Source organism: Armigeres subalbatus, chromosome 3 (assembly GCF_024139115.2).
Source record: "Armigeres subalbatus isolate Guangzhou_Male chromosome 3, GZ_Asu_2, whole genome shotgun sequence".
Lineage (NCBI taxonomy): Eukaryota > Metazoa > Arthropoda > Insecta > Diptera > Culicidae > Armigeres > Armigeres subalbatus.
In genome coordinates this window covers 153,866,602-153,888,245 of record NC_085141.1, presented here as the reverse complement: position 1 = coordinate 153,888,245, position 21,644 = coordinate 153,866,602, and the positions used below count along the sequence as shown (strand labels likewise).

The following is a 21,644-nucleotide window of genomic DNA, read 5'->3' as shown; positions in this document are numbered from 1 at the left end:
TTAGCGTATGGAGCAAAATGCATTATAAGATGTCGAATTGATACACTACAAATCATCCTACACAATTACCTCATTTCACATATTTTTGTGAATATCACCAAATTTTCACTGCTCGGTAAATAATTCACAGATTTTCTGTGATTTTATCAATTTTTCAAGTGTTAAAATTGCCAATCTATTTCCGTTTATTTTAATCTGTGATATTCGACAGAAATTATGCATTTTAGCGTGATAAAATATCATTTTGATATCTTAGTTTGAAAGTAAAATTTGGGAAAGTGTAACTTAAAATCTTAAGCATTATTTAATTCTTGTAATATTCCTTATTATTGTACCCCTTGGCTATCGTTTTCAGGTGTTCGTATGTTTTTGTAACGCAAGATGGTGTGCTTGTGCTAACGGTTGCCTAATGTATGGCGGATCATAGAGTAGGCTTTATTGTGCAGAATAGTGTAGAAGTGAAAAACTTTCCTCACAAATGGTGAGGGGCATGGCTATTTCGTTATTCATTTGGTAAGTATATGTAGAAGAGAGGAGATAATAACTAAAATTTCTCACGCGATGTTAATTTCAATGAGGTGCTACAAAAATCTCACCAATTTTTATTCCGTGAGGCTTGACAGTGTGCAATGTCGGCTTTATTATTGTGTTTATTCCACTTTCAAATCGGTAGATCAAAGGAAAATTATTAATATATTGACTAGTCATTGTTCTTTGCATATTAGAGGTGTGCGCCGGTCTGAAACGTCGGCGGCGGCGTTTGTTAGAATTTTGACCGGCGGCGGCGTTTTCGGCGTCACGCCGAAAGCGGCGTGAATCGGGGTGGCATTTTTTTTTTTTTCATAAAATGAATTTTTAAAAAGTTTTTTTTAGATGTTTTCAAGACATTAATTAAATTCAATTTGCCCAAAGCGACATTAGGTCGAAAAAGGTTGTTTGGCGTTTGGTCGTAATGGCTGTTTGACAGAAAGTATCATTTCGCCTTTCTGCCAGACGGCCATTTCGGTCAAATGTCCTTTTCGGCTAAAGGACTATTTTGGCGTACGATATTTTCGGTCTAATGACCAATTTTGCCAAACATTTTCGGCCTGATGGATTTTGTTCTAATGGTTTATTCGACCAAATACCTTTTGGACAAATAGCCCTTCCCATCGTTTGGTTATTCAGCGAAAAGCCATTTGTTCGAATGCCTCTTGGCAGAATAACACTGTAAGCTCCATTGGAAATTGAACTAAACGTTTGTCCAAAACGGTTGTTGGGTCGAAAATGGTTTAACCAAAAATTTAATTTGGTTGAAAGCAATATACAAGGGACATTCAGCCGAGCTAGTAATTTGGCTAACAAAAATGTTTGCCCTATTAGGCTGAAACTGCTGTTTTTTTTCCGAAAATGTGTTTCTGCCGAATAAATCATTTAGTCGAAAATGCCGTTGTCGGAATATTGTTTTGCAGAAAGAGACTTTTGGCACGAAAGTTACCTTTTTGCAAAACACTCCGACACTTTTGGCCGTGATAACCATTTTTCGCTCACTTCGATTGCCGTCAAACGTTGGCTCTCATGCTTTCATATACGAGTCTTCTCGTGGTATTATCAATGCAAATGGTGGAACAAATAATTTATTAATTTCATACAGATAGCGTGGTGGTGGGGCTACAGTAAGCGCATCCCTATTCCCTAGGGCTATTGTTGTTACGCGCGCGCCCATACAATTTTGAAATTGTTTTGCGATAATTTTCGCGAAAAGTGAGTGAGTGGTAAAAGTAATGAAACGAAAAAGGATTTTCATCTATTAGGCAAGATTTTCGTTCATCTGCCAAGGCTTATTTTAGAGAAAATATTAATGGGTGAAAGATGATTCTCAACATAAACAATGAAAAAGGATTCTCACTTGGCCCGAAAAACACTTGCTTTGGTCTCATCGAAACGAAAAGTCGAAACCCAGGGAGCAGCACATCGCAGCACGCACGTCGCTACCATGGCAGCAACATCTAGCAACAGCAAGCGCGTATTCCGGTTCAACTTAATGAACTTTCCTGAACATTAACTTTACTATAAAAGCAGTGCATTTGCATCGAAGGTTTAAGTTTTGTAATACTATCATCCGAATAGATATTTAGTGACAGTAAAGTGTTCCAGTTTTCATTTACTGAAGGCAACCAGAAGTCCTTCCGGTATTCCATCCAGGAAGAAACCGTAAAGTTATTCCGTCAATTACCCACCAGGAGCCTGAAGGAGGCTCCAACAAATAGAATTTTTGAACGAATAAAGGTCATTTGGCAGAAGGCCATTTGGCCGGACGCCAAATGTTATTTGGCCAATTTCGAAAGCCAAATGTTATTTGCAGGGTTCGTATTATAATTAATTCAGACTAAGGCCGAAGTGGCTTGTGCGGTATATAAGAGTCTTCTCCATTCGGCTCGGTCCATGGCTACACGTCGCCAACCACGCAGTCTACGGAGGGTCCGCAAGTCATCTTCCACCTGATCGATCCACCTTGCCCGCTGCGCACCTCGCCTTCTTGTACCCGTCGGATCGTTGTCGAGAACCATTTTCACCGGGTTATTGTCCGACATTCTGGCTACGTGCCCGGCCCACCGCAGTCGTCCGATTTTCGCGGTGTGAACGATGGATGGTTCTCCCAACAGCTGATGCAACTCGTGGTTCATTCGCCTCCTCCACGTACCGTCCGCCATCTGCACCCCATAGATGGTACGCAGCACTTTCCTTTCGAAAACTCCGAGTGCGTGTTGGTCCTCCACGAGCATCGTCCAGGTCTCGTGTCCGTAGAGGACTACCGGTCTAATGAGCGTTTTGTAGATTGTCAGTTTGGTACGGCGGCGAACTCTATTCGATCGGAGCGTCTTGCGGAGTCCAAAGTATGTACGATTTCCAGCCACTATACGTCTCCGAATTTCTCTGCTGGTATCATTTTCGGCAGTCACCAGTGAGCCCTTCTTCTACCACCTCGATTTCGTCACCACCGATGCCAACTCGCGGTGGGTGGCTCACATTGTCTTCTCTTGAACCTCTTCCTATCATGTACTTCGTCTTCGACGTGTTGATGACTAGTCCGATCCGCTTGGCTTCCCTCTTCAGTCTGATGTAGGCTTCCTCCATCTTCTCAAAGTTACGTGCCATAATATCTATGTCGTCGGCGAAGCCAAATAGCTGGACGGACTTATTGAAAATTGTACCACTCGTGTTAATCCTTGCTCTTCGTATTACCCCTTCCAAAGCGATGTTGAATAGCAGACACGAAAGACCATCACCTTGCCGTAACCCTCTGCGGGTTTCGAAGGGACTTGAGAATGCCCCTGAAACTCGAACTACGCACATCACCCGATCCATCGTCGCTTTGATCAACCGTGTCAGTTTATCCGGAAATCCGTTTTCGTGCATTAGCTGCCATAGCTGGTCCCGATCGATTGTATCATATGCGGCTTTGAAGTCGATGAATAGATGATGTGTGGGCACGTTGTATTCGCGGCACTTCTGCAGTACTTGGCGAATGGCGAACACCTGGTCCGTGGTGGAGCGTTCGCCCATAAATCCCGCCTGGTACTGCCCCACGAACTCCCTTGCAATTGGTGCTAGTCGACGGCATAAAATTTGGGAGAGTACCTTGTAGGCGGCGTTCAGCAATGTGATTGCGCGGTAGTTGCTACAATCCTGCTTATCGCCCTTTTTGTAGATGGGACACACGACACCTTCCATCCACTCCTGCGGCAAAACTTCCTCCTCCCAAATCTTGGTAATGACCCAGTGCAGCGATCTAGCCAGTGCCCCACCACTGTGTTTAAATAGCTCTCCTGGTATTTGGTCAAGTCCAGGGGCTTTGTTGTTCTTCAGCCGGCCAATCTCCTCCTGGATTTCTTGGAGATCCGGAGCCGGTAGCATTATGTCCTGCGCACGTTCCCCCAGGTCCATCACCATACTGCCATCTTCGTCTGCCACATCGCCATTCAGGTGTTCTTCGTAGTGCTGCCGCCACCGTTGGATCACCTCACGCTCGTTCGTAAGAAGGTTCCCGTTTATGTCCTTACACATATCAGGCTGTGGCACGTGGCCCTTACGTGAAAGGTTCAACTTCTCATAGAACTTTCGTGTGTTATTAGCGCGGTACAGTTGCTCCGTCTCTTCACGGTCTCGATCTTCCTGCTGACGCTTTTTCCTCCGGAAAATCGAGTTTTGTCTGTTCCGCGCCTGTTTATATCGTGCCTCGTTCGCCCTCGTGCGGTGTTGCAGCAATCTCGCCCATGCTGCATTCTTCTCTTCTACTAACCGCTCCCCCTCGCCGTTATATCAGTCGTTTCTCTGATCCGGGGGCACTGTGCCAAGTGCAGCGGTTGCGGTGCTACCAATGGCGGATCGAATATCTCTTCAGCCATCTTCAAGAGACGCTGCGCCTAGCTGCTCTTCCGTTGGGAGTGCCACTTCCAGCTGCTGCGCGTATTCTTGGGCTAGTCTACCGTCTTGTAGCCGCCCAATATTAAGCCGCGGCGTCCGACTTCGACGCGTATTGTACACCGTCGAGAGTTTTGAGCGCAGGCATACTGCAACGAGGTAGTGGTCGGATCCAATATTCGCACTGCGGTAAGTGCGGACGTTCGTGATGTCGGAGAAGAATTTACCGTCGATTAGAACGTGGTCGATTTGGTTTTCCGTTTCTTGGTTAGGTGATCTCCATGTGGCCTTGTGGATATTTTTGCGCGGAAAGAAGGTGCTTCGGACTACCATTCCGCGGGAGGCTGCGAAGTTTATGCATCGTTGGCCGTTGTCATTCGATACGGTGTGCAGACTATCCGGTCCGATGACCGGTCTATACATTTCCTCCCTTCCTACCTGTGCGTTCATGTCACCGATGACGATTTTGACGTCCCGCAGTGGGCATCCATCGTATGTCTGCTCCAGCTGTGCGTAGAACGCTTCTTTCTCGTCGTCGGGTCTCCCTTCGTGTGGGCAGTGCACGTTGATGATGATATAGTTGAAGAAACGGCCTTTAATCCTCAGCTTGCACATCCTTGCGTTGATTGGCTGCCATCCAATCACGCGTTGGCGCATCTTACCCAGCACTATGAAGCCGGTTCCCAGCTCGTTGGTGGTGCCACAGCTTTGGTAGAAGGTAGCCGCCCGATGCCCGCTTTTCCACACTTTCTGTCCTGTCCAGCAAATCTCCTGCAGCGCCACGACGTCGAAGTTGCGGGGATGTAATTCATCGTAGATCATCCTGTCGCAACCTGCGAAACCTAGCGACTTGCAGTTCCATGTTCCAAGCTTCCAATCGTGATCCTTTATTCGTCGCCTAGGTCTTTGCCGATTATATCGAGTCGCATTATCTCTTATATTGTTCGTAATTATTGGTTTACCAGGCGGCTTATTGGGCCTGCACAAACCTCCTGTCTCGCCGGAGGGCCATCGTGTCAGGGCTGTTTAGTGTCCCACCTAACACCAGGACTTGGGCTTGTGCGCTTTGAGCGGCACACGGTCGCTTTGGCGGAGCCTACTTGCGGATACATGCAGCTTTTTATAGAGGTTTAACAGGGCCCACTGTCAAACCCCACCACATCCTAGGCAGGCGCCACAACTCGCAGGGTTCGTAATGCTCACTCAATCTCAGGAGCACAGGATGCTCCCTCACAAACATTTTCGAGGAGAAATCGCTTTTCGGGAAAGAAAAACAGCCTGGAGAGTGATAATCATTTTTCGCTCAGTTTGATTGCCGCCAAACGTCATAGCGGGCTTGGTAGTCATATGGCTACTGCTTCTGCCTCATACGCAGGAGGTCGTGGGTTCAATCCCAGGTCCGTTCCATTCTCCTACTTTGTATCTTTTTCTATATTTCTCATGTTCTAGCAATCGCTAGAACTGGAAATGGATTTCATATTCTAATAGTAGTCTGCTAGAATTGGAAATGAACTATAGAGCTCGTTTCCTACATCCAATCAGAAATTCCATCAGTTGCTTTCTCCTATCTATCACATTGGCAGCTCGTTAACCAAGACGGACCTCTGCCTCTCGAACCTAAACCCAAAAATTCCAACAAAATTCCGCATGAGCTCGTGGCAAGTGCAGAGGTATATTCGGCTTGCAGTGGGCGAGTGATTGCATCATCATTTCCTCCCCTTTTCCCTACATTGACTTGCATTCTGACGTGGCAGGCGTCAGTATGACCTAACAAATGAGATCACCAGTACTTGTACATTGAAGATGTGTGCTAGTCCCAAGCAAACATCTGTTGGTTCCCTGTGCAAGAACTGCTGATCTGGTCATAATGGAGTAGCAACTACGAGCAAGCTCAAGCTCAAGCATTTTGATTGCCGCCAAACGTTGGTTTGCTCTTTTTCTTTCATATTCGAGTCTTCTCGTGGCACCATACATGCAAATGGTAGTAGCTTATGTAGAACAAATAACTTAACGCTTTCATACAGATAGCGTGGTGGTGTGGCTAGAGTAAGCTCATCCCCACAGCTATTATTGATACTATTCTGGGTTCGAATCCCGGCGCGGTCATACAATTTTGTAATTGTTTTGCGATAATTCTCGCGAAAAGTTAGTGAGAGGTAAAAGTTATAAAACGAAAAAGGATTTTCATCTGATAGGCAAGATTTTCGTTTATCCTCCCAAGCTAATTCTGGAGAAAAGATTGATGGGTGGAAGATGATCCTCAACATAAACAACGAAAAAAGATTCTCCCTTGGTCTGAAAAACGCTTGCTTTGGTCTCATTGAAACGAAAAGTGGAAACCCTGGTTATTTGACCAAATATGTCCTTTGACCGAACATACCGTTTATTCGAAGCCCATTTAGCCTAAAGATTTTTCACCGCAAATGTCATTCGGTCGGAAGGTACATACTGTTGAAAATTTCGTTCGGCCGAACAGATCCTTCGGCTGAAAAAATCCGTTGGCCGAAATGGTCGTTTGGCAGATAGAGCCACAGTTAATTGCATATTATTCGGCAACTCGGCCGTACGAAAATCGTTTTTTTTTTTAATATCTTGGCTGTGCACATGTTGCGAAATGAACAAATTGATTTGAAATTTGCGAAAATGAATTCACGTGTCTTGGAGAGACTCGAACCCTCAACATCCTACTCTCTAGATAGCCGAATAACAACCTCCATCGTGGTTAGCTCTTGTTTTGCAATGCTTGATTTGCCCAATGGTCACATGTGCTTTACTGTTGAACACCTCGTATACGTATATGTAAATTTCAACATATTTGTAGTTCACTGCCAAAATTTCAGCTCAATCGGTCATCGGGGTACAAAGTTACAACTTGTCAAAGTTGACCATTTTGTATGAAAAACGGCTTCCGCTGCTATTATTCTGAACACAGGTGTATATCTACAGGCAAGCGAGCCCACATTGCTTATTACGAGAACTTCACACTCTATGCCCCAACAACGGGCTGGGCGGATTTGTATAGAGTGTGAAGCAATAGCACTCTGCTGTGCCTCTATACAAATCCGCCCAGCCTTTCAATTTACAAAAAAAAGCTAACCACGGTGGAGGTTGATTCTTGGATTTTGATAGCTTTTCCGCAAACGGGACCTTTAAGTGGTATTGTTGTGTAGGGGTTATCACGCCTATCTTGAGAGTAGGAGGTGAAGGGTTCGAGTCCCTCCATGACACGAGGATTCTTTTTCGCAAATTTCATATCAATTTGTCCATTTCGAAACATGTGCTGTGCATATGCATTAATTAAAATGCATTTTTAAATGCCACCATTTTTGAAAAAGAAAAACATTTTTTTTTTTCCAAGGTGGGACCTTTGGGAAAAAATAATGATTTTTCAATAATTCCGAAATGCAATGTCCGATCGGGCCAGTTTTCAATAGCAAACAATGGGACCGCATTCCCCGTCGAATGCAACTTGTTGCGAGTAAATCGGATAATGATAAGTTCCAAAAAATGGAAAGTTTCTCTGGATGTGATACACTAAGCCGGTATACGCAATGTTTTTCATTCATAAGAATCAAGTGAACGGGTTGCAGAAAGCGCGGCGGTACCTTTCCTGAAGGGTACGCCGTGTGCAATTTTTAGAAAATCGGGCGATATAACCTTTCGGTACAACTTTGTTGTACGAGAAAGCCAAAAATTAAACAGATCGTACTATAGGCCAAAATACTATTTTTGAAGTGTAAGATAAAGGCACCATTACCACTAGGTGGATAAATTAGGGTCTTTCTCTTTGGAGTCAACCCCTGTTGCAAAGCTCATATCGAAATAAGAGGAGGAAAATTTCAGCAAACGGTCTAGCAAACCCAACTTTTTCATATTCATAATCATATTTGCAGTACAGAAAAAGTTCTACAAATTAAATGTAACAAAAATAACAAAGATTATTAAAATTCACTGTCGAGGTAGTGATCTTACAAACGAATCGAGTTGTTGCTCGATGGTCGCCTTCATCTGTACTAAAGAATGATTTCAGACGGCATTTGGATGTGGACAACTTTTCGGAGGCAGAAGAGCAGTAAATTAACATGTTCGTGCGATTGTGTGAGATTCGCCAGATAGCCAAAAGCCAGAATGGCATTTTCCAGAAAGTCATTTGTATTCAAGAATAAATATTCGGGTAAAAGATCCGATAGTCGGGGGTGTTCCTATAGTTGTGGTAGTGTTGTTTTTACAAAATCTACGTATTTAAACGCAGCAACCCATGTAGTTCATCAATTTGTTGACATGGCAGTAGACAAAATAAAAGAAAACAGGTTTGGATTTTCCTCAAAATTGGTAAAGCATCACTAAAATACCTTTTCTTTTTCTCGGCTTTGTCCCAATAGTTGCGGTAGTGTTCCCATAGTTGCGAGTCCCATATAAAAACAATGGAATTCGCAACTACAGGAACACGAATTAAAAAACAACGCTACTATTAGAACACTACACCAATAATTGGAGGTACTGTTTTAGGTGGCAATAATGGGTGCTGCTGCAATTACAACACTTTTTGGTTAAAATATATTCAATGATCTTTCTTATGCAATCTTGAGGTGAGTGAAATGAAGAATATACTTGATGTGAAGCAACAGATAGTGGTGGAACGTGCTTAGTTCCTCCACTATTGCGTCTTTTACCCTAATAGCGATAATGATATTATGTAGTTGTATATTTCTAAAACCCTAGTATTTATTATTCATGGTATGGTAAAAGATCCAAAAGTGGAGTAACTAATTCGAGATCGTAGTGTGCTGCGCTGAAGTCAAGATGTGTTTTTTCTCTGCGCGTCATTTTTTTTTTTCGCCTCTAGAATTTGTATTTGAAAAATAGATTAAGGAATATTTAAGGTGTAGTGTAAAGTGTAAAGTGTGGTAACATGAATAACGAAGACGGTCATTTCTAATGGAATCGGTCTACTCCGTACCGACTGGAGACGTACCGACGACGCAATGATAAAGAAACATGTACCTCTTGGTTAAAGATTGCAAAAATCCCTGGCGACTTTCATTCAACAAGTAAGATCTTTCCAATATATTTAATTTCCAATACAGCGAATGCTGGGAGTTGACATGTTCCGAGATGATTTTTATCATTATACATCGGAAATTTATCTAATACAACTTGTCAAGCTATTATTATACATGTTTTGTAATACAGATCAGACTTGAGTATCCGTGTATAGTTTCTATATCTTTCATAGCTGAATAGGTGTCATATACATCATATAATTGCTGTAGAGAATTTTAATATGCTTCGAGTTAGGGCGGATATATAACTGGTAAATTACAACTGCAAATTTTCTATTTTTCCTCAACCTACAGATAACAGCAAGAATCATGCGTTATGCAATGAAAATTTTCATTTTTTTCCTTCAAGTTTGGAATAAATAACATTTAGCATTTACAGAATAAATCGACAACAAAATGTGTGATAATTTGATTCATCGGTCAAGTTATACATATTTTGATTTTTTAAATCTTCTGGTCTCATCATAACAAGTTTGTTTCCAAAGCGTTAAACAAAAAAAAAACAGTTTCCATAGGACGGGTTTGTGCTGTCCCGTTTAGTTCCACCACTTAACCACTTGGTGGACTGAGTAGGATCATAGATATAATAGTTGGTAGGATGGTTCTGACTCGTCTTGTGGTAAGTGAAGACATTGCACTGGAAGCTCAAAATAATTTTCTAATCATAAAAAAATACAAAACATTTTCAATCGGTTATCCATTCCTGAGCGCTTCATGATCATACTATTGGGGCCGATGCCCACGTGGCATTTTTTTTTTCAGGCTGCGTGCACGCCGCGTCCGTCCGGCGTCGGGTGTAGTCGTGCATGTAGTCGTGTGCATTACTCCATTTGATGCTAGGTACCTTGCGTGGACGCGGCGGGAGAACGCTACGTGGACGTAGCAAGTACAACTTTCATGAACAATGAACTTTATGAACAACTTTCAACATTTTTCGCTCACTTTGAGCGATTGATTGTTTATCCTCGCGATGGATGAACAATTAAAGCATCATAAAAAGTTTTACTCACAGCAAATCGTTCGCCATAACGACCACCAACGACAAACCTGTCCCAATTCCAAACACCTATTCATGTTCTAGTCCACTTTATCATGCTGTGAGTTTATGTTTAGCTGTTTACACAAAAAGTATATTTATGGGAAATAACTGAGAATCCGAGAGGTAATGCTCAATATTCGGTATAAATACATACATACATTAAACAATTAATAATACTATTCAAATCAATGTTCTCAAACATCATTGGTTTTTGATTTACTTTTTTCGTTTCCTTCTCTATAATTCGATTGATAAATCCACACGAAAATAATAACCATTATACACACACTTTTTTCACTTGGTTTGAGTGAGAGTTTTTCGCTTATGTGCGCTGGGAGCATCTAATGGTGGGTGCATCTAGCGCTCGGAACGATCACCAAAATGTTTTGTTCTGTGTTGTGCGAACGAGTAAATTAAATTACAAATACAGAACAATCACGCGATCTCCGAAATATTTTGTTCTGCTTCGTATAGGTGAATAAATTAATTGGCCAGTGAAATATTGGTGCGCGTCGGATTGTGTTTCTTCTAAGAAGCAGAACGATCGCGCGATCATTGAAATATTTGGCTCTGCGTTGTGCGGGTAATTAAATGATTTAACAATTAAAAATTAAGTGCTTGTTCTATCGTGTTTGTATTAGTACGCAGAGCGATCGTGCGATCATCGAAATAATTTGTTCTGCTCTGTGCCTTTGTTAAGTCGATTTATCAGTGCGCGTTCGATTGTATTTTTGTTTACACTTCATCAAACTACACGCTTCACACGGCAAACCGTTTACCAAAACGAACCCTGCTACAATACCTACCCCATGTATCCAACATCCCAGTGATTTCTCGTGGAAGTGCAGATGACTCGTCGGCTTCCATCAAAGCGAGTATCACGTCAACATTCTCCTGCCCATTCCTTAATTGACCTGCATTCGGACACGGCCGGCGCTGGTATTGCTTAATATTTGGGTCACCAGTTCTTACACATTGAGGATGATGTTAGTCCCAAACATCATCTGTTGGTTCTCTGTGTAATTACAGCTGACCTGGCAATAACGGAGGAGCAACCGTGGGCGGTCAATCATGCTCATGCTCATGCTCAAAAGTGGAGTAACTAATTCGATTACATATAATCTGAGCTTCATTTTGCTCAAAAGCCGGATCCAACTTTGTTGGCTGAAATTAATCCTCCAATTATTGGGGCATTGTTCCATTAGTTGCGGTATTTTCTTATTCTAGTTCCTATAGCTGCGAATCCCAAAGTTTTCATACGGGATTCGCAGCTATGGAAAACCCACCGCAACTATTGGTGTAAAGAAACACCCATGACTATCGGAACTTTTACCCAATAACGTGAAAAATTTTGTTTCGTCGATTCAACCCTTCTATTTTTATCTCATACAAAAATTGAAAATGCAGTTCAGGTACAGCCTGTCTTGCACACTAAGTATCAGGGAATCAATATTCGAGCAATGCCTAACAATATACCCTTTGTCATCAACAGAGTTTGTTACTGACAACCGCACCTCGCAACAATCCTTAATCACAACCCGAACACAATATGTCAAGAATTATTTGCCTTGCATGCTCTGATATTTCAGAAAATACGATGCTGAAATTCTCGGAGAAAGTCCCGTAAGAAGTCATTGAGGAATTGCTATGGAATATCTCTGATGCATTCATAGAGGAATTTCCGGGTGCATTCTTGGAGGTATTGAAGGAATTTCCAGAGGAGTTCCCAGGGGAATTCATGGAGGAATTCCCAAAGAAAATGCTGATGGATTTCCTGAATAATTCCAGAATGAAACACTAGAGGAATCATCTAATGAATATCTGGAGGAATTTCCGATGAAATACCTAAAAACATTTCTGGAAAAATACCTGAAGGAATTTCTGGAGAAATTCCTAGAAGATATCCCGGAGGGTTTCCTGGAAAAGTTCCTGGAGGGTATTCGGCTTATCCGGCTAGCATGAACTAACAACACCAGATATTTCCAAAAAATAATAAATCACATTCAAATACATCATGTAAACCACAGGTATTTATTTAGCATTTAGCATTTTGCCTAGAGTGCCCTAGCCTTCCCTATCGCTAGTATATTCTTTTAATAGTTCTTAAATCTAGGCCGGCTGCGGTCAGCGTCTATTGATATGAGACAAAATTGGGTGAAACAAAAAGGCCTTCTATTATCGTAGAAGGCCTTTGGTTATTGTCACAGTCGCTCCTCGCGTGGAACCAGTGGTGCTATTCGGTCTTGTGTGTAGGTATGCGCTACAGCAATTAATAGATTCTCCTCTACCCTGCCAGATAGCGGTAGTTAGCCGATGTTGGAACGTGATACCTTTGACATTCGCTCGCTGGATTGGCAACGTCTGCGGTGTGCGATTCAGTCTAAACGCCCTGATGCAGTTATCATTAGCATGCAACCCGACTTGCATCAGTTCGTCCTTGCAAGGCCGTATTCTGTATTTTAACAGATCACTTCTTCCTGCCGAAATGTGCTCCACTGGATCCACGATACTACGAGCACGGCAGACATCAACACGTCTACATGCGAGGACGATCACCACGGTTCTGTCTGACCTCCTATCGATGTACAGTTTTGATGTAGATAGCCGCTCAGCGGAAACGATCGTACATATTGCAGGAAAATTCTTGCCTCGTTGTTCATTGGCAAGCGAGCGACCCATGCAGCCGTGTTTAGTTTAACGCACTAATACTAAATATGCTTATTTAATTTACCCGTTGCTAATGTATTTACTTTTGAATGATAAACGTAACAAGGGATTCCCGGCGAAACTCCCAAAGGAACTCTCGGATTAAATGTTGGAGGTATTCCAGAAGGAACTCCCTCAGAAATTTCCGAAAGAATTCCCAGAGGAATTCATGAAGGGATTCTTGGAGAAGCTCCTGAGTTAATTTTCGGAGAAATGTCTTGCAAAATTCCCGAAAAAGATCCTGGTAGATTTCCTGACGGAATTCCCGGAGAAATACCAGGAGGTATTCCCGGATGAACTGCCGGTGGTATTCCAGAAGAAGTTCCCGGTTCTTGGAGGATATTGTAAGGGCACTCCCAAATTAATTCTAGACTGGAATTCTGGATAAACTTTTTTTTCAGTCGTTTATTTAAGGCTCAGACGTGTGTAACACTTTACGGAGCCAATAGCTTGTATTGCATACAACAAATTATAATCTAAATCTAATTGGTTTTTAACAAATTCAAAATTATTCATGAAAAATATCAATTGTTTCCACTGCAATGTTATATGCGGCTGCAATCCTCTGTTTGTCATCCTCTATAATGAGTTTACGTTCGCGTTCATCTTCTATCCATTCGTAAGTTGGGACACTAAAACGTCGCCTCTCGAGATTTGATTCGGGCGATATCGGTATGTGTCTATCCGCAGCTTCATTTGTGAAGGTTCCAACGATTGTTGTCGCTTTGGTTTGCTCTTTCTCCCTTTTTGTTTCAGTTTTGATACGATCTGCTTACCACTGTTAGGCTCATCAACATCTATCTCTGTGTATCGACCTTCATCGTTACCTTCTGTTGGTTTGCAATTCCACTGCGTCGTTCATGCATCACCAGACAAACCTTTTTTATGTGACCATCCGATTTGCAAACGAAACACTTTGCTTTCATTCCGTCATGGTGAATCCTTCCTTCGCGGTGATGAAAGTACAAATACTCTGGGATTTCCTTCTTTATATCCATATAGAGTCCGCGTACTCCGGTGAAAATATTCAACTGGAGCTCAGATGGAAATTTTTCGCGCACAGACCGTTTAATTTTACTGTACTTGGACATAACGGCAGAAATATCAGCATCAGATAACTCCGGTGGAAGATCGTAAATACGATCATAGCGAGTATTCCCGCCAGCCACGGACATGCGAACCATCACTTTGTTTCCATTGGTGTAATGGAATAGAAGAAATTCGTTGTTGTTCTCTAGCGAAAACTTCATGGCATCCTCCGTTTTGAAACGGATGAAAACAGATTTCTCATCCGAGATTTTATAAGCTGTCTCCATCTTCGTCTATTCTCCATTTAACGCTTTGATAAACCGAACCATATCGGTCAGAGCGGGCTGAGCGGCATTTTCAGGAAATAGAAAAGCCAACGTACTTTTGACTTTAGTCTCACTCACTCGTTCAAGATGTAACGATGCAACTATTGCTACCGAACAAAATATCGAAAACGAACACGAATGAACAAAAACGCGTGTATTCACATCGAGATGTGATCGTCCACTGTCTGGATAAACTTCCGAGTGAATTCTGGAAGAAATTCCAAAAGGATCTCACGAAAAAGCACATGTTGGAATTCCCGGAGAAATTTGTAAAGGAATGTTTGGCGTAATTCCTGAAGGAGTTCCCGGAAAAACCTTTTTGGAGAAACTTCCCAAGGAATTAAAGAAGGAAATCCCGTATGAATTCCTGGAGGAATTTTCGAATGCATTCCTGAAGGAAATCCTGAGAGGGTTTCTTAATAAATTGTTCGGGAAATACAATTTCTGGACAAATAACATACGGATTTCTGAGATGGTTTTTCGAATGATTTTTCAGAGGAATTTTTGGACCACTTTCCTGAGGAATTTCAAAAGTTCCCGATTTTCGTCAGCGTCAATGCGTAAATTAAAAAAAAATTCAAATCCGATACGCCCGACGCTGTGACGCGGTTAATTTAGAGCATTTAATCATTGTGGACTGCACCATATAGTACCATGTGTTGGGCAATTTCCGATACCGGTCTTTCGCATTGTCGGGAAAAATAGGATATTAAAACATGTGAAATGTCTTCACTTCCATAAAACGAGTTAGTCACGGAAACAAATGCATGCAATCATGAATAAAAAAAAACATGAAATCATGAATCAGGTCAGCTTATGAAACCATGATTATATTTCATGATTTTAGGATCATTATCGATGGTGCTACGCAATCCTAATCAGTTGACAAAATGCATTACTCGTTATACTGAAGTAAGAACGGCTGAGAGGTAGAACGCCGGACTCTGTACTCGAGTCTAAATCCCCTGATTAACAAACGACCAGGAAACAATGAATGTGATAATGTAAAAAGCATTCCGTTCAAAATTCATACGGTTTTATTATAAATGTGAGGATTCAAACTTTCCGAAAAGAATCAAAGATAAAATGCTGACCGCACATTCCTTTCCATAAACTTCTGTACAATTCATGTTGTCGTGTCTCATAGCTCTGCTATATTCATCTTGAAGATCATCTTTAAGTGGAACACTGGAAAATAAAAAAAATGTGAACTTGAGCCGATGAAATGAGCTAAAACCAACCTGAACATAAGCCGCACAATGTCCACCACCAAGGAGTTACCCCTTGAAGGAAGCAAATTTCGTGCCTCACATATAGCTCGCATAATGCAGGGTTGTATCTTCGAGCGAAAACTGAGAAAAGTAGACAATTTTCATTATTAGAACAGTGTAACCATGACTTACAAAAGCTCATACTCGTCCCCAAAAGCGTTTTCTACAGCATGGTACAAATCGCGCCTTTCCCGATAATGATGGAAATGCTCCCAATCGCGATGCTGGCTGATGTTGTATCGGTCTTCTCTAAACTCACGTGCATACGGATCTTCTTCGTATACCTCCTCCGATGGACTGTAACTATTCATCGCTGAAGCGTAAGTTTGAGTCATGCTGTTTCGGTCGTAAGGATTGTATGTACCCTGTGGGAACCAGTCGGAACGATCTTTGACATATCCCGGGGGAACCCATGTGTCCGGATGGGACTTGAGGTATTCCTGTAGTTCCATTTCCGATATTTCATGCCCAAAGTGATGATGGTGAGGATCCTCCATTGGAGGCATACTTGTTGTTGCAGTCATTGGTGGAGTTGGCGGAGCTGGAGTTAATCTTGTTGTAGGAAGCGGTGGCGTTACTGGTGGCATTGGTGGAGGCAAAATTGGTCCGGTAGGCTTCGTTAATACCTCGCCCAATTGATATTGTGTGATACGGCTCTTCAAATCAGGAGCAGGGTAATACATATCGTACTCTATGAGTTGATAGTATCCAGTAGGTCCGTGTGAGTTGAATATAAGATATTTGGCCGCCGCAATAGTCAACTATATAATAAATTGATTTATGTGAAAGTAGTGCAAGAAAAATTCAATGTGTTCGTAACTCACAATAACTATACCACCTGTTGGAAGTACCAAAAACCTCTTCCTTCTTGACAATAGCAGATCAGCGTTGGACACATGTTTAACTTCTTCACCGGGTATATGCGATATGTTGGTCGCAAAACTGTTGACCTCGTGAATAATTATCAAAGCAAGTAAGAATGCTTTCATCGTTATTGATACTGCGAACAAACCTTAACGCCCAATCTCACTGGCTAGCCGATCGCATTTGTTTGGCATTTATAGCAACACTAGCTGTGTGTACCCGGCCTTTCCCGGAATCATTAGTTGGATTTGATCTGTATTCTGTATTCAGTAGATAAGTTCGTTATCGCTTCCGACTGGTTTATATGACATTTCCTCATGCGAAAATCAAGAGTAAGGTTGAGTAAAAATTAAGATTTGTATGTGTAACAAAAACAAAACACTACTGTAAAAAAATTTCTTCCGTAAAAAAACGCTAATATAATGAATTGTTTACTCTAAAAAAAATTACGTTTGTAAAAAGATGTGGTTTTGAGATATTTGAGTTTTTGTGACAAAAATTATATTTTTAAACGCCTAACTTAGTCTAACTTAGCTAAAAAATCATAACAATCGAACATTCCGTTTTTGCTGTGCAGCATTTTGAATATTTTTGAACCATTTTCACATACACCCTTTTGAAAAGTTAGTCGTGACTCAACAATATGAAGATTTGATGTCGAAAAATGACGATTAAGATGAAATTGAAAAACTGTGCAAAGTTTCAGATATTTTTGAAATGGTCGCTCAGGATCGACTGACATGCCTCCGTGGAATGCCTCAATAAATCAATGATTTATGCAAACAATATTTTTTGCAGACAAACAGCCGCTTTCGGCGGGCGAATTGTTCTTCGGTTCGGATCTATACAGTTGAATTGGTTGTGCGCTATAATCCATTGTAAAAGAGCCGGAGCTATCTATAAAGGATGTTGCAGACGAATCTGTTCCACAGAAACAGCCGGATACTCTTGAGCACTCCATTATGAGTCCGCCGATAGCATCTGAAACGCATGAGGCAATTTAAAAATTTTCTAGGCTCCGTTAGTTAATCATCTGTGCTACTGTAGTATGTATAACTTCTTAAATTATTTAATAATGAATACATATGAATTATATTTTCAATTTGGTAACATTATTTTATTTCAACATTGAAAATTGAATAAAAATTTAAAAAAACATGTACTGTACGACAGGGGTCTGACGTTACATAGCTCCACATTCGTCCGGTATCGGAGTAATACGTGAGGCTCAGGGAGCTTTATTTTTCACAGCTCTACATCCGTCCGATATCGGACTTTTAAGTCGAGACTCATTTGTTTTGTCGACGCTTGACCCGCTCGACGCAAACGGTGCAAAATCGTTGGATATGAGACGGATCGTCCAACCCTTGGAAGTCCCATATCGGGCTTTGTCGGACAGATCGTCGGCCTTCTAATCCAACTTATAGGTCCGACATTTTCTTGAGCCACACCAAGCACGAACCACCAACCAGGCGTCCCCATTGGAAAATGGTGCCTGCACCACCCAGGCATGATCTCAACCTACTTGCGAATTAGGCGAAAATTCTTGCACCGTTATTAGGAATTTATTCCATTTCATCCAGAACTATTTAGCTTCTGTTGGTCTGTTTGTAATGCTGAATTCGACGACTGTTTTAGTCCTATTGACTCGCCCAAGCGAGTGTCTCAAGCCGGGCCTTTATTAAAAAGCAACAGCGATCTCTTTTAAAAAAGAGTAGTTTTTAAACTGCTGCTGTGAAGTGCATAAAGATTCCGTTTCATTTGGAAATTTCGCATGGCCTGTTCGGCTTTGGGACAGGATGTCGAAAGACAAAAGGTCGAAGGACAAAAGGTCGACGGACAAAAGGTCGAAGAGACAAAAGGTCGATGGGACAAAATGTCGAGGGGACAAAACGTCGATGGGACAAAAGGTCGAAGGGACAAAAGGTCGAAGGGACAAAAAGTCGAATGGACAAAAGGTCGAATGGACAAAATTTAAAAATCTATAATTCTGCATGCATGAAAAATCTATCTATATATATAACTCAATGTTTGTATGTTTGTATGTATGTTTGTATGTATGTTTGTATGTATGTTTGTATGTATGTTTGTATGTATGTTTGTATGTATGTTTGTATGTATGTTTGTATGTATGTTTGTATGTATGTTCCAGCATAACTTCTGAACCCATTTACCGATTTTAACCAAATTTGGAACACACATTCTTTATCTTAAGGAGACGATAGGGGGGTTAAGCACGCTCTTTGGAAAAAGGGGATGGTGTGGGGGGAGGAGTACTGCTTAGTTCTCGATCAACTCAGTGTAAATTTTGAACCCCTTGGCCTATTCCAACCAAATTCGGAACACAAATTCTTTATCTTAAGGAGGGGACGGATGCTCTTTGAAGCAGGCCATTAATACAATACTATTTAGTCTAAGGTCATTCGACATGAAGGACATTTGGGATAATTAAGAACAGCATCAGAAAAATCTTGCACAGAAAGCAAGTATTTGCTGGGTATAAAACAATAATAATTGTTACACTTCATCGGAATAATGGTATGCCCAGTGAAAAGCAATGATTAATGTATTTTCTTCTGAATGGTGGATGTGATTGCTACTTTAAAAAGAGGCATTTGCCCGGAATAAGGCAATGGTGGGTGTGATCCCTTCTTTAAAAATATGCGTTTGCCTGGAATATGGCATCGATGGATGTTTTTCCTTCTTTAAAAAAAAAAGACGTTTGCCCGGGATAAGGCTTTTCAAACCCACGATCCCTTCTTCAAAATCAGTCAATGTTTCCAAAAGCCTTCTTTTAATCAAATGATAAAGTATGAATAAGTAAACACAATTACCCTGTTGACCAATTGGTTTTATCATTTTCCGATTGTAAAAGAAAACTGCACTCCAAACTTGCAATTCCGAGCAAGGCCGGGTACATAAAGCTAGTACTAAATATACGACAAGTTTTAAAACATTTTTCTGAAAAAAAATCTAGCTTATTACATTTCCCAGAGATTTCTCCTTCTTTATTTCATAGGCAGTTCTTTAACCAATTTACAGTGAGTATTAAGCAGCCAGGGCAAGCATTGTATGATTTTGATTGTAACACGTGTCGTTTCGAGTGCATGTTTGAGTGAAATACGTTGGTTTTGGTATCTTTGATCAGTGTCGTATAATTAATTATTTCGCCAACGCGACTTCCTATACATTACATTTCGATGTCGATCATGGAGAGTCAGAAGATTGTCAGTGTCTTGTATAAATGTGTGTCAAATTCATTTTTCACTCATCATCATGTATTAGATGGGGATGTTATTGGTTTTAATTCAACGTGACGTTGTTATTGGTTTTAAATAAGAAATAAACACTGAAGCATGTACACATAGACTGGCCTTAAGCCGTACATAACAGTTTACATCATGCACGTTATTCGGTGATTCAACCGTACGAATCATTTTAATTAACACTCAAACATGCGTGATATTGTATTTTGTACAACATTTACGAAAAAATCTCTCTCATGGTACACAGCATGAACGATCTTGCATTAGTGTTCCAGGATATAATCATGATTGTGCATATGCAAGCACTCGGAGTTTTCGAGAGACGGGTGCTTAGGACCACCTTTGTCGGTGTACAAAAAGACGGTGTATGGTGGCGAAGAATTAACCACGAGCTAGCCCAGCTTTACGGCGAACCCAGTATCCAGAAGGTAGCTAAAGCCGGAAGGGTACGATAAGCAGGATGTGTTGTTGTAAGAATTCCGGACAACTGCATACCCTGCAAAGATGGTGTTCGCTTCCAATCCGGCAGAAACGAGACGGTGTGGAGCACAGCGAGCGAGGTGGGCAGACCAAGTGTAAAACGACTTGGCGAGCGCGGGGCCAAAAAAAAACCAGTACCTACCGAGGCAGTGCAGACTCAGCATACTTGTAATGTAGTTAAGTTGAAGATAATAAATCAGTTGGTTGTGAACAGTGAAGGTAGTTGAATGTTTAATTTTTTTTTGCCTTTCTCGTACAACTAAGTTGTACCGAAAGGCTATCATTTCACTCCCAAAACGAACTTTTTATAGAAGCCTCTGAGACCCATAGTATTATATACCAATCGACTCAGCTCGGCGAGCTGAGCACATGTCTGTCTGTCCGTGTGTATGTATGTGTGTATGTGTGTGTGTATGTGTGTGCACAAAAGCTATAAAAAACATTAGACAACTTTTCGTATAGTAATCCTTAACCGATTTTCTCGCAACAAGTTTCATTCGACAAAGCCTTGTTGATCACTATTGAATTTTATAACGATCGGTCATTGCGTTTGAAAATTATGAAGAGAATGGTACATCGGACCATATATACTCCATATAAGGTTGGTGTCTCAACTAAATGCGAGAAAGGCACCACCAACTCTAGGTGGATTAATCAGGGTTTTTTAGAGAACTCCGTGTTTTCGAATTATTAACTCGTGTATTGTGGCGTCAAATTGTTGATTCAGTGGTTTCTGTTTAGATGTAAACTAAATAAATGAATGAATGTGCTTATGCATATTGGTGGTAGAGTTTTGTGTGGAAATTAGAGGTTGTGGGTTTAAGTCAAGGTTTAAGTCAAGATTGGGCCATCGTTCTCACGAACAGTCTGTAGGTCGGCTATCTGAATCGTTCAAAAAGGTAACTTATATTGTATTTACCTTGTGCTGAATTTGTTGAAATCAAGGGCCAACCTGACCCTTATTTGGCCAAGTGTCACCCCCGATGACGGTACTTACATCATAGGTCTCCTCTGTATTGTTCTCAATACTATGGCTTTTCAATTTTAACCATTTTTGTCCCTTCGACCTTTTGACCTTTTGACATTTTGTCCCGTCGACTTTTTGTCCATTCGACCTTTTGTCCCGTCGACCTTTTGTCCCTTCGACCTTTTGTATATTCGACCTTTTGTCATAGATTCGCCTGTTCTTACTTGAT

At 41.4% G+C, this 21,644-nt stretch overlaps 2 protein-coding genes and 1 long non-coding RNA gene across 6 annotated transcripts in view; 1 reads left to right on the top strand and 2 right to left on the bottom strand.

Moving 5' to 3' along the window:
• Positions 1 to 21,644, bottom strand: part of LOC134222430 (putative leucine-rich repeat-containing protein DDB_G0290503) — a 635,851-nt gene that overhangs the window by 457,108 nt on the left and 157,099 nt on the right. The gene's annotated exons all lie outside the window — the stretch shown is intronic.
• LOC134222432 (uncharacterized) overlaps positions 396 to 21,644 on the top strand; it is a 117,578-nt gene continuing 96,329 nt past the window's right edge. The window contains exon 1 of the long non-coding RNA XR_009982423.1: positions 396 to 513. This is a non-coding gene — a long non-coding RNA (uncharacterized LOC134222432). The remainder of the gene's footprint in view (positions 514 to 21,644) is intronic.
• On the bottom strand, positions 15,608 to 16,949 carry LOC134228176 (uncharacterized). Its single transcript, XM_062709964.1, has 4 exons — positions 16,663 to 16,949; positions 15,983 to 16,599; positions 15,809 to 15,919; positions 15,608 to 15,755 (listed from the first exon to the last, which is right to left on the bottom strand). Exons 1-4 carry the CDS (start codon positions 16,825 to 16,827, stop codon positions 15,608 to 15,610), a joined length of 1,041 nt encoding a protein of 346 aa, XP_062565948.1. The 5' UTR covers positions 16,828 to 16,949.